This window comes from Castanea sativa, chromosome 1, assembly GCF_040712315.1.
Source record: "Castanea sativa cultivar Marrone di Chiusa Pesio chromosome 1, ASM4071231v1".
NCBI lineage: Eukaryota > Viridiplantae > Streptophyta > Magnoliopsida > Fagales > Fagaceae > Castanea > Castanea sativa.
Window position 1 is genome coordinate 8,510,634 of NC_134013.1, and position 12,371 is coordinate 8,523,004.

Genomic DNA, 12,371 nt, shown 5'->3' on the forward strand with positions numbered 1-12,371 from the left:
CACTAAAAAATCACATGGATTTTCCTTGCAAGTTAGAAAACCATACAACTTTATTTTTTGGTTGACCTATGGATCCACCAAAAGGGGAAAACTGAAAAGACAAACCTCCTCTAAACTAGCAGGGTGCCAAGTCCAGCTTGTCAATACATATCTGCCAAAGCTTTGTCATGACACCAGTTCCATTCAGAAACCTAGTCAAGCATGAGCATGCTGAACTTGAGTCGGGTCAAGAAAATGTCAGGTTCTACGATCAGTTTATACCCATGGATGTCAATATTACTTTCTTTTGTTAACCTTTTATGTCACCTGCACTGACCTGAACCTAGATGAATTACAAACATGACTTCCAATCCACAAATAAATGACACCGATGTGCACTGAAGAAAAGGCAAGTTGCCCACAACAGACCATATCAGATCAATGTGTGCAAATTAGTTAAATCACAACCAGTCTCCATGATCAGCCAATTTAATGAAGGCATTAGTTCAAGCAACTTATGAAGTTATATAATAATGTGATTCTCAAAATAGTTATATAATATCGTAGTTCTTTTAGCTTCCTGTTTTATTGATAAAATTTACAAATATATTCATCACACAACTCAGCTCCCAGAATCTTGAAATCTGAACATGTGGTTTATATAAGCCCGTAGTCCCATCTTAATAACTAAAAGTCGAAACTATCCATTTATTGCCTTCTTATTGAAGAAACCAAACTAAGCAGTTTTCATTGCACTTAGATGTCAAAAAGGTGCAAAACATTAGCAAAATCGCATGAATAAGTATCGATTATTAGCTTGATATCATGAGCTCATCTGACTTGAAGTTGAGAAAAAGTAAAAAGATGTATACAACAGCTGATGCATAAGGTTGATATCATTCTCCTGACTTGGAAGCCCAAAAGTTTCAGCAAACACAATTATATCCTTGGTAGAAGGGTAGGCGGATCAGCAGGGATATCAGCAGTTGCCTGCAAAGTAGGAAATGACTTAGCAACAGTGCCATAAGATACAACAAAACCTGTCTGAAAACTATCCACTCAGCCAAACAGCTCTGCCAATAGTTGCAATTTTAATATTTAAACACCTCATTTTAGAATGAGGCATGCGCACAATGACAAATTTTTAGGGGGAGAAATGCCGGCCTAGTTATTTGCCATTATGATGATCAAAACAAACGTTTTTTTTTCCAGCCTTGAAGTTGAAAGTGATTTTAGAACATCATGCTTCAATATCAAAACTCATTTTGAGAAAACTATCAGCTAATTTTTTTGTCATATAATAACAAACAGTATCACCCTTTTGCCGGAATTCTTAGGTCAGCAAATTGATTTTTTTTTAATCCATTGCTTTCTATACTCTATGTTCTTCTTTTAACAATAGGTGGAGGAATTGTCATACCTCTAAATATCTTGTTAACAATGTTGCAGTGCTAAAATTAAAGCCCTCCACTGGTTCGCCTTTTGTACGAGATGCATGAAGTTGCTTTCTGACTTGAGTAGCCAGTGACTGCATTCATGGATATGACCCAGATATGTAAGGAATATGAAATAAAATGGTAAAGTAACTGTGAATTAGTAAAAGCACGGCAGTAAGACTACCATTAGAAACAGAGAACAAATCATCTGTCTTACAACAGCAAGCTTGTGAATTAGGGAAACAATATATTAAGGTTTCTTAGGTAAGACATACCTTCCCTAACTCAACTCCCCACTGGTCAAAAGAATTGATTCCCCATACAAAACCTTCCACAGCAATTCTGTGTTCATATATGGCCAACAACTGAAGAACACAGGCAAGAAGTTCTGGTATTAGGCCAAAGAGGCAGTTCACATGTACAACCTCACAAGAAAAAAAATAATATATTTTTTATAATAAGAAAAAAATAAATACTATTTTATTCATTGGGCATAGAAACATTGAATGATGTAATTAGTTAAGAGATTCTTAACCTATATAATCAAATCTCGGGTCACTTTTTATATGAAAGACGTGTACGTATCCATACCATACCGTGCACAAAATTTTCAGGACATTACTGATCCATAACAATATTAATAAAACATGTGCATGCTCCATTTAAACTGGAGAATCTTCACTAAATGTATATCAGATGCAGGATAATGTTCAAGCAAATACTGTACAGAACAATGAAATGTAATTAGAATGATGGAGTGAGTGCATCGCACTCGCATAGATGAAAATGACATTCATTTTCCAATAAATAGGGGCTAATACCAGCATTTTAAAGTACAATACAAGATACCAATGGCCATTTAAGGCAGTCATTAATAACATAATGCCTCAACAAGACATCAATACATGAGAAATTTGCATTGCAGAAATAATTTTCCTAGCTAAGTTCTACAACTACACTAAGTTCTAAGTAGATAGTTACTACGCTTGATACAACTGTCACATATCGACCATTTTCAATAAAATCTAAGTCACTTCATTCATCCTACAAATGGAAATTCAAGCATTTAATTGTACACAAAGACCAATTTGACCATCTAAATTCATCTGTGACACTCAATACGAAGGAGACAATCAGCCATGAAATATTCATTCAATAACTTAAGAATCTCAAACCTGTCCAATATTGTAAGCATTTAATGATGGAAGCAGAAGGCTGAGAGAAGGCCGATTGCCAGAGAATGTCTGTGAAAAATGAAGCAATAATTAGGAGCATTCAGTAAGCAGTAAATCAAAGACTACTAGAGAAGCTGAAAGAAACTCACTTTATGAGGAATGAGATGTGGTGGAACATTCTCCTTGTGCAACTGCTTTGGGGTCTACACGGAAAAGATAATTAAGTAGACATTTGGATTTTATAAGCAGATGCTTCGCCACAAGTCAGATGGAAATGTATTGTTTTTTTTTTTTTTTTTTTTTTTTTTTTTTTTTTTTTTGGGGGTTTGGGGGGTTGGGGGGGGGGGCAGGGGGGATTACTAGGTGAAAAGAATTACAAAGACATTTTAAATAATGCACACTTAAAGTTAAAAGTTTGTGGATTAATTTTACAAGGGAAAAAAAAAAACACAATTCTTTCTCCTTTTCTCCAGTTGGTTGGGGAATGGGGTGCTAAATGATTGTTAACAACACTTCACTCTCTGGAATACTTATAATTATGAAACTAAAAGAACATCCTTGATAGGGGAGAGCATAAAACTTACCTTCCCATATGCAAGGGCATCTGGCTGTGCAAAAAAGTTAGACATGAGCTCATCGTGGTTACTCACCACCTCACCTGAAAATAAGGTGAATAAAAAATTAAATACTATGTTATTTAAAAATCAAGCATCAGATATCCTTCGAACAAGCCATCAACCAAAAAAATGTGATTGTGTGAGATACCTTTCAGGTAGACAGGTTGCTGACTCTTCACAACACCAATAAAATCACAAGGAATAACACGTCCCTGAAAGTTCCAGGAAATCATTTAACACACTTATAGATTAAAATACATCATAATTTGAAGTTAGTTATGTGTAACTCAAGAGATGACAAATACATTCCATGGTAAAAATACTACCACCCAGCGCTACATTTCTATATAGATCAAAATAATTTTATTAAAAGAAACAGAACAAGATACCTTAAGAAAATTACTGATTCAAGTTTAATCTATCTAGGAATTCTAAGAAAGAACAAGGAATATTTCCTAAAACAATCATCCAATTATACAAACATCTTAATAATCATTGTTTGATTCGTCGATTGGATGTTCAACATTATCAAACTTTGACCTTGTTTACCCCAAGTCATCCACAAGACACGGTCATGCTGCATTCCAAACTTTAGAGCTTCTGTAACAATGAAATCTCCCTTTGCAACAGCAGCACCTGAGCCACAGTCTTTGGCATAATCCAAGAAAATCCAAATAAGGTAAAGATGAACCAAATATCTTGTGCCGCTATACAATGAAGTAAAAGATGATCAACTGATTCCCTGCTATTCTTGCATATACAACACCAGTCAATGATCACTAAATAATGCTTCCGAAGATTATCTACTGTTAAAATCCTATCCAAAGCTGTCGGTGTAAAGAATGCAACCTTTTGAGGCACTTTAACACTCCAAAAAAGCTTCTCTATGGAAAAATTTCCTTTATAGGATCCCCTCAAAGCCCAGCACTACATTTTTTTTTGATAGGTAGTAAAGTTTTATTGATAACAAAAATGCAATTTGTTTACAATTGTAAACACACGGCAAAGAAAGAATACAAACAAATCAAACAGTAGATCTAAAAGAAATAAGGAAATCAGACAAGAAAATACAATGCGTGAGGCCCCAAATTCGAGACCACTCAAACAAAGTCCTAGCTAGCGATGTCTTCAACAATTCAATAGGTCTCTCAATGTCCTCAAAAATTCGGGCATTGTGTTCCTTTCATACTAACCACATAAGACATGCTGGGCATTGCGTTCCTCAAAGCCCAGCATTACATGTTCCTTTTCATATGAAAAAGTTCAATTTTTATACTACAATCTGAATGTAAAAGCTACTTATCAAAAAAAGAAAACAAAGGTGGGGATACGTTGATCAAGATAGTAATCACATCTTTAAAAAGGACTAATAAAAATATTAAACGATATTGAAAAACCTTTTAAAAAAACCCATAGCTATGTCCATCCAATACATATTCATTTCATTCTTTGGAACAGTGTATAGTTATCTTCACTTTTACTGAAGGGACCTTTTTGGCCTTGCTGACCCATCAGTGGCAAATTTGAACAGAAATTATAAACTTCTGCAGGGGATGCAAATGCTCAGAGTGGCAATCACAATCACTTCTGAGATATTCTGATTTCATCCAATTTTTGGAGAGCTTAAATTTAACCCTCCTAAACAAGAACTTTGTACCTAACTTTTGTGCCAGTGAACCAACTACCCTTCTAAACAAAACCTTTGTCCCATGTTTGGTTCAAACTCCACCTCCCCCATTATCTACCTATCCCAAAAAACTACCATAACAGTATCAAATAATTATAGTTGCACAAGTTTGTTCATCATATTTATCTTTATTGTCTTTGTACAAGTTCACTATTCAAATTCATCAATCGATTTGTGCATATTGGTGTTTGCAATCAGATCTAGTACCTTCCACAGATGAGTTAAGAATCAACAGGAAGTCACGATCAATCATCTCCATCACAGAAAAAAAAAGACGTTATTGTGTTTGTAAGCATAAAGCAGGGCTTCATAGTCAATTCATGACAAGTAAACGTTAAACTACTACAGGAATTCCACAGCCATTAGATACAGGTTGGCAAACACTACAAGTCTACAACTCCTAAAATCTGGATGCTAGAATGTATCAACACCTGCATGCACTCTTTTTTTTTGTTTTTGATAGGTAATAAAACTTTTATTCAAAAAATTGAACATCATGTTCAAGATGGTGAACATTCTGATAAAAAAAATATACATCAAAAACATAATCTAATAGTGTAAGAATGCAGAAATGGAAATACAATTCGTAAAACCCCAAACGCGCGCCCACTGAAACAAAGTGCCGAAGAGAAGAGCTTTTAAAGGATCTAAAGGTCTCTCATTGTCTTCAAAGATGCGTGTATTACGTTCTGTCCAAACTAGCCACATTAAACATGCCGGGACCACATTCCATATGGTTGACAGATGCTTTCCAAACTAGTTTCTCCAAGCAATGAGGAGAGAGCAAACTGTCTTTGGCATTACCCAATGGATCCTGAATACCTTGAAAATTGCCCTCCATAATGCATGAGAAAACTTACAGTGGAGTAGAAGATGATCCAAAATTTCCCCATCACAATAACGTAAACAACATCTACTAACCAATGATTGACCTCTTATAACTAGATTATCAATAGTGAGCATCCCATCTCTAACTGCTGTCCATAAAAAGAAAGACACCCATTTAGGCACCTTTGCACACCAAATACACTCCCAAGGAAAAACCTCAGTGAGAGGGCCAGACATCAACTTATAATAAGAGCACATATTAAACACCGCCGTCTTAGTCAACTTCCAAGTCAAAGTATCATCCCCCTAACCCCTCGGCAGAGAGGAATACAAAACTCAATGAAAGAACACATCCCCCTACCTGCATGCACTCTTGTGCATGTGAATGCTGAAAACACATTAGCATATTCGGCATAAGTGGATACACAACTGAGAAATTAATGTTTCCACTGGTGCTAAGTTTTGATTCACTCTTGACCAATAAAAAATAGTTTACTCTTGGAAATTGAGTGTGCGCATCAAAACTAAGAGTGGCACACTTCCATGCTTATGGCAGGATTTATAGCTCTATTGATTATGATTTATTAGTTAAAAACTCAGACAGAAAATAACATAATAAGCATACAATTGCACACATGGCTACATGTTAAAAGATGGTTACTTTGAATTTTACCACTTTGTACCTGCGTTTTTATTATTATTATTATTTGTTTTAGTACAAATAATTTCATTAAATAAAGTAGTAAAACTCAAATACTCAAGGCATGAATCTGAGCAGCACCAAAAGATTTACAATCTCCCAAAAACAGGACATCGATTTATTAGACCCCATGACATTCCCTATAGTTAAAATAACACAGTAAGAGAAATAGTATATAAAAATTCAAGAATTTATTGTAAATAATAATAGAAATTTTAATAAGCATTCATGCAATTATTAACATTATTTTAAGATCATTGTTTAAAAGAACACTTAGATCACCTGGTGAATTAGTTGGTAGAAGCTGTGCTGACCATTTGTTCCTGGCTCACCAAAGTCAATTTCACCAGCCTCAAAAGGTAGTAGGACCCCATCAATTGAGACACCCTTGCCATTACTTTCCATGCTAACCTGAATTTATTAAATGAAGAAGGTATGCAAACATTCAAAAAGCAGCTCCTCGAAAAATATTTGCAAGCAGAATGCTGTGGTATACATGCCTGTTGAATGTGTGGGGCAAACTTCTCCAGGGCTTGGGAATAAGGTAATATGGCCTGGAGGAATATCAAGAGTCTCAGTGTTATTGAACAGGTAGTAAACAGACAACATAAGAAAATGCTTCAGCGGCAGCTGAAAATAAAGTCTTGAGCAGACGCTAAGTGCTTACTCTTGCAGGATGCCCAAAAAATGAAACATTCCATATGCTCAACAAACCTAAAAGCACCTGAAGCACCAACATAATGTTATAAAACATGTCATCAGTTATCTAGTGCAATGTTAAATTTAGCTTCTGGAAGATCATCAGGATAATTTAAACACCCCCCCCCCCCCCAAAAAAAAAGCAAAATTGGTGCAGGAACATCAACGGTTGCACTAAATGGATCCATCTTGGGAGTTGAGGGATTCAGAGAAATAGCCAAACCCAAAAGAGTGCAATGCTTATAATGGAAGAGATTTTCCTCTTTGATGAGACCCATAATTGCCATTATCATCCTATGATATACCCAGTGGGTGACACCTGACTATAAGTCTGGGACATTAGGCCACTTACCGGTATATTTTTCTCATGTGGTGCTGAGTAAAAATGTTGATCAATGCTTGAGGCTCCCTTTAAGAACCTTTAATTAAGAGAAGACAACACTTTATTCAAGTAAACACCAAAATCATGTCAACATTTTAAAATAAATGCAGATAATTTACTTGAGCCTTGAATGATTGGAATACTAAAAATCTACTTTTTAAGAAGTATTACTTGATACTCTGTCAACAGCTTGCGAGGATTTCGATTCATGATAAAGAAGAACTCTCTTACACTCCATTCTTGTTCTAAAATATGAAGTTGCATATATTTTCCTCAAACAAAAGAACACATTATAGAGTACTACCTAATCAGTAATGCCTACTGCAGTGTTGCAAAAAATATGTGTCATGAAATTCAGAAGTGTTCCCAAGAACCCAAAAGAGATGAAATGCTTGCAAAAATAAAGGAAGTAAGAAGTCACTTACTGCTCAACAACTGAGAAACCATATTGGAGAGATAATGGAAAAACTCCAACAGCACTGCAAACTGGATCCAACAATTAAATTTCCAATTAACCATTGGATTGGCCATAAATGCGCCTCCAAGGAAAGGCAAATAACTTACCACTATAGCGGCCACCAACCCAGTCCCAAAATGCAAAAGCGTTATTAGGATCAATGCCAAATTTCTCCACAAGCTGCGTGAGAAACGAACGAAGATTAAGATGAGTTTAGCCAGAGGTTGAAGATTGAACTTTTTTGAAGTCAACCATTTCAAAGTTTATTAATTATTCTTTTTGATAAGTATAGTTGATTAATTATAATTTTGGATAAGTATCGTTGATTCGTTACACTTATTTAACATTGATAAAGAGTTACATATTATGTAACCTGAACTTTACAGAAGATTTTTTTTTTAATTTTTTTGTTTGAACCCTGATTCTCCTCATACAAGAGACCAAATAGGCAAATAATGCCATTGAGCTAAAGGGATCTCGGTGTGCTTTTACAGAATATCTATTAAAAAAGACCTGTACAATAGACAGTAACAAATATACAAAGGTTGTCATGAAGCCAATGTTTTTTTTTTTTTTTAATTATTATTTATAAACATGATGAAGGAGATGCTAAATCACCTAAGGGTAAGAGATGGAATAATACCGTAAGGTTAGTACTAACTGCCACCATATGCTTTGCAACTGCAGAAGGCCTGCAAAAAAAAAAGTTCAATATGTTTACCAGTCTCAAATTCATTCGTAAACTTTCTTTTGAATTATTTTCACAATCTTTCCAAACTAAATAACTAAATCTCATCTATTATCAAATAAAAATAACTTCAGAATCCCAAAAAGAATAATATCCATGTACTTGAAGTACTAGAACTTTTAAATCACTAACCCAAGAGCAGCTGAAATCCATTCCCTAAGAGTTCGAGCATTCAACATAGTTTCAGCTGTTGTAAAGGTCTTTGAGACCACCACAACTGCAAAAATCAGAAGAATCCCAAGAGAGCTTAGTTTACACACAAAAAAAAAAAAAAAAAAAACCCAAATAAAATTTAGGTTACTCCTAAACACTAAACAATATTTCGCAGGGAAATAAATACACAAATATTTTCATTTACCAAGTGTAGTTTCAGGGTTTAATCCAGTGATATTTCTAGCAACATCAATAGGATCAACATTTGCAAGACTGCAGGGGGATGACAACAAAAGCTTAGCTTGATCATAAAAATAATATACTTCAACATTATGGTATGTAATTATTCTACATGGAAATCATAATCATAATGTGACAACCACAGTTGAGAACAATAAACACCCAGACACACGCATTACATTCTGCTTCAGAAACAAAAACCAAATACACCATTCCTCTTAAAATTTCTAGCCAACCACGAACTACTTCACTATGCCAATCAAGTATACATCGATAAAGGAATTAAAAGAAGGCTAAATCAGCATTCTCCAACAACACTAGGAAAACCAAAAACTAAAAGTTATATATACAAAAGTAAGACCTCAAAAGGGAGATCTACATCTAGAATTTGAATACTTCATTACTTATGGTTTCATAATGAAATATAAACACTCACAAACGTAGCTGGCGTCCCCTTGCAAATTTGATAGCCTCCGGATCTGTAAGATGCAACCACTAAACCATGAACGTGTTGACTGAGCTATTTTGTACGACAGGCTTCAAAAATTTTAATAGTAAAATAATAACATTACCACAAACAAAAGGATAACATAGAGGCGGTGCACATAAGGGACTGCAACACCCAACCTGTTTGAAGAGCAGTGTGCACAAATAGAGGTCCTAAGAAGCTGCCACCAATACCAACGGCAACAACATCCTTCAGTACTTTTCCTGTGGCTCCAACCTACCAAAATTTTCCAGTTACCAAAACTTCACATATTTCATGCCCAAATTAGATACTAATATCAGCTTTATATTACCCAAGAACCACTGCGGACTCTCTCAGAGAAGTCCTTGATCTTGTCCAGAACACTCCAGACCTCGGGGACCACATTCTTTCCATCACTCTGTATAACCGAGTCCCTTGAAGCACGGAGAGCTTCATGAAGCACTGACCTATTCTCCGTGCTGTTTATCTGAAGGCGCCAACAAAATGATGAAAAACAAATCAGAAGAATTAAAACATCGTATTTCCAAATTTAGAATTTAATGCAGAAGAATAAAATGAAAATTAAAGAAGCACTACTGTCTGCACATACAATGATGTTAAACTTAAATGGATGTCCAAACCAGTAGGTTCCATAAGATGTTAAGTTTCTATGGGATTATCAATGAATTGGCTAAGGACGATTATTCAACTTACATGCTCCCCATTGTACATGCGATTAATCTTTTCTTTGAGTTTTGCTTCCTGCATTTAGACAAGGATAACAACAATTTATTTTAATAATTAAAAGACTGTATTCACATCCACATACTAAATATCAAAAAGACACACCTCTGCCAACTTGAAGAGCTTATCCACGGTTTCATTAGTGGCACGCTGCCGCGAGTAGTCCAACAAAACCCCATCAAACTCACTATAAATAATACACACAGCAAAAAAAGAAGAAGAAGTTATTAATAGCATTATATCGACATAAACCAAGCCTTAGTCCTAAAACTTTGTAATCAGCAATAGATCCTCAACAGACTATTCATATAAATAACATAATTTATATTATAATCCACTATTATTCATCCCTATGGTTCATGTTTAACACTTTTTTATCAATACAATGAGTCCAATGGAGAATGAATCATACACCATCATAGACTTGCATCGCTCAGCGTCGGCCATCAAATCACGCAAATGAGTCTTCTTAATCTCCTCAACATGGCCCTACATAATGAAACATTTTTTCACACCACACACACAAACGGAGATTGTATGATACATTCACAATACAATTGCCTAGTATTGTATTTCAAGACTGAGTTACCTTCAAGTCCTTCCAGGCCTCGGTGTCGGAGATTAGAGTAGGAGAAGCCATTTGAAATTGTTATGTCAAAGTACTAATACACAGCCAGATCCTGTTCCCAATAGTAGGAAATTATGTTCAGAAGGATTAACAGAATCTACGGTATAAACTTTCGCAAAAGGAAATTTAATTTATTAATAGTAATAATAATAAAAAGCATTGCAGATAAAAGCGACGAGAAATTCAAATTAGGATGATCGGAAAGGGAAAGTGATTACCGATTTTGATGGTGGCAAAGGAAATAAAAATCCAAAAAAAGCAAGAAGAAAAAGGAAGAATTGAAATAGGGAAGTGAGAGAGCGCAGTGGTGAGAGAGAGAGTGATACCTGAGGAAGAGAAGCTATGAAAGCGAGAGAGAGAGATTGTGGGTTTGATTTTAAAGAGTGGGGAGTTGATGGTGAGAGAATAAGTTTGAGGATTAGAGGATCATGAAAGACTTGTGTAGTACTCTAGTATTTAAAATGACTAATAAATGGAGGTAGCGCGCGTGTGGAAGTGGTGAAACCGTGCGTGAAAGAGACCAAACAAACGAAGTTTCCACCTGTGGCGTGGCGTGGCGTGAAGGAGGGCGGCTGGAGCGGTATATGTCCTCATGTTATGCGGATTCCAGGTTGTATCTCAATAAACGTCATCGTTTCGAGTAGCACCCATAAATATAAACGTCGTCGTTTCTCGTAATACTTAAACGTCACCGTTTCGAGTAGCATTTCATAAAATTATGGAAAAATAAAAATTTTCCGTTGCCGGGAATCGAACCCGGGTCTCCTGGGTGAAAGCCAGATATCCTAACCGCTGGACGACAACGGATCTTTTTTGACTGAAATTGTATTTCAATTTAATTTATAGAATATTTTTCTAGAAAATAGTAAAAATTAAAAAAGTTCCGTTGCCGGGAATCGAACCCGGGTCTCCTGGGTGAAAGCCAGATATCCTAACCGCTGGACGACAACGGATTTGTTGTTCATTATCTACAGAAAAGATAATATTATCCTTTTTAGTTTCAAATTAAAAGAAAATAAAAATGAAATTTTCGGATGCACCTGAAGGCGGTCTTTGTCTTTCTATTGTGGCCAAAATAGGGATCAAAGCTCTAGTACATATAATAAAATCATGCTGAAAGCATTCATAGGGGTTCTAACAGATTATCTAATGATCATTTTATCAATAATTTTATAATAATTGTTTCTCAAAAAAAAAATATATATATATATATAATAAAAAAACGAATAACTTTTGCTTCAAGTTTTATGACCAAAAAATAAATAAATAATTGAAAAATAGAAAATAGAAACGAAAGAAGAAAGATCATGAGACATTATGATCGAAGAACTTTTTGCTTGCTTATACTTTGATTCTCAAATAAGTCTTTAAAATAGGTGCAATTTGTTTTCTCTATTTTTTGGACAAAAAAGTGATTTATGGGTTAGAA

The 12,371-nt window shown here is 35.1% G+C and overlaps 1 protein-coding gene and 2 non-coding genes across 4 annotated transcripts; all 3 read right to left on the reverse strand.

The window, feature by feature from the left end:
* Positions 1-484: 484 nt before the first annotated feature.
* Positions 485-11,395, reverse strand: LOC142611908 (glucose-6-phosphate isomerase, cytosolic 1). 2 transcript variants are annotated; one of them, XM_075784060.1, is made up of 24 exons: positions 11,269-11,395; positions 10,904-10,994; positions 10,727-10,803; positions 10,420-10,501; positions 10,285-10,332; positions 9,902-10,057; positions 9,729-9,825; positions 9,538-9,580; positions 9,067-9,134; positions 8,841-8,925; positions 8,604-8,652; positions 8,068-8,140; positions 7,929-7,989; positions 7,474-7,540; positions 7,090-7,146; positions 6,923-6,976; positions 6,705-6,833; positions 3,356-3,419; positions 3,175-3,248; positions 2,740-2,793; positions 2,591-2,659; positions 1,691-1,780; positions 1,400-1,507; positions 485-969 (listed from the first exon to the last, which is right to left on the reverse strand). In XM_075784060.1, the coding sequence occupies exons 2-24, from the start codon at positions 10,952-10,954 to the stop codon at positions 919-921; spliced, it is 1,707 nt and encodes a 568-aa protein (XP_075640175.1). In that variant the 5' UTR covers positions 10,955-10,994; positions 11,269-11,395; the 3' UTR covers positions 485-918. The 2 variants fall into 2 exon arrangements, with proteins under 2 accessions (XP_075640175.1, XP_075640181.1); XM_075784066.1 differs by having other exon boundaries at positions 11,161-11,385.
* A 282-nt stretch (positions 11,396-11,677) lies between these two features.
* TRNAE-UUC (transfer RNA glutamic acid (anticodon UUC)) lies at positions 11,678-11,749 on the reverse strand. The gene has a single exon. It is a non-coding gene; the product is annotated as a tRNA-Glu (tRNA).
* Positions 11,750-11,823: 74 nt separating this feature from the next.
* On the reverse strand, positions 11,824-11,895 carry TRNAE-UUC (transfer RNA glutamic acid (anticodon UUC)). The gene has a single exon. It is a non-coding gene; the product is annotated as a tRNA-Glu (tRNA).
* Positions 11,896-12,371: the final 476 nt, after the last annotated feature.

What these genes read in the sequence shown, in the direction of transcription:
- LOC142611908 (XM_075784060.1), bottom strand. Translation starts at nt 10,954, where the DNA reads ATGGCTTCTCCTACTCTAATCTCCGACACCGAGGCCTGGAAGGACTTG. An exon ending in GGTTTCTCAGTTGTTGAGCA is followed by an intron (nt 7,541 to 7,928) that starts GTAAGTGACTTC and finishes TCTTAATTAAAG; the next exon opens with GTTCTTAAAGGGAGCCTCAA. An exon ending in GGGGAGTTGAGTTAGGGAAG is followed by an intron (nt 1,508 to 1,690) that starts GTATGTCTTACC and finishes CCATGAATGCAG; the next exon opens with TCACTGGCTACTCAAGTCAG.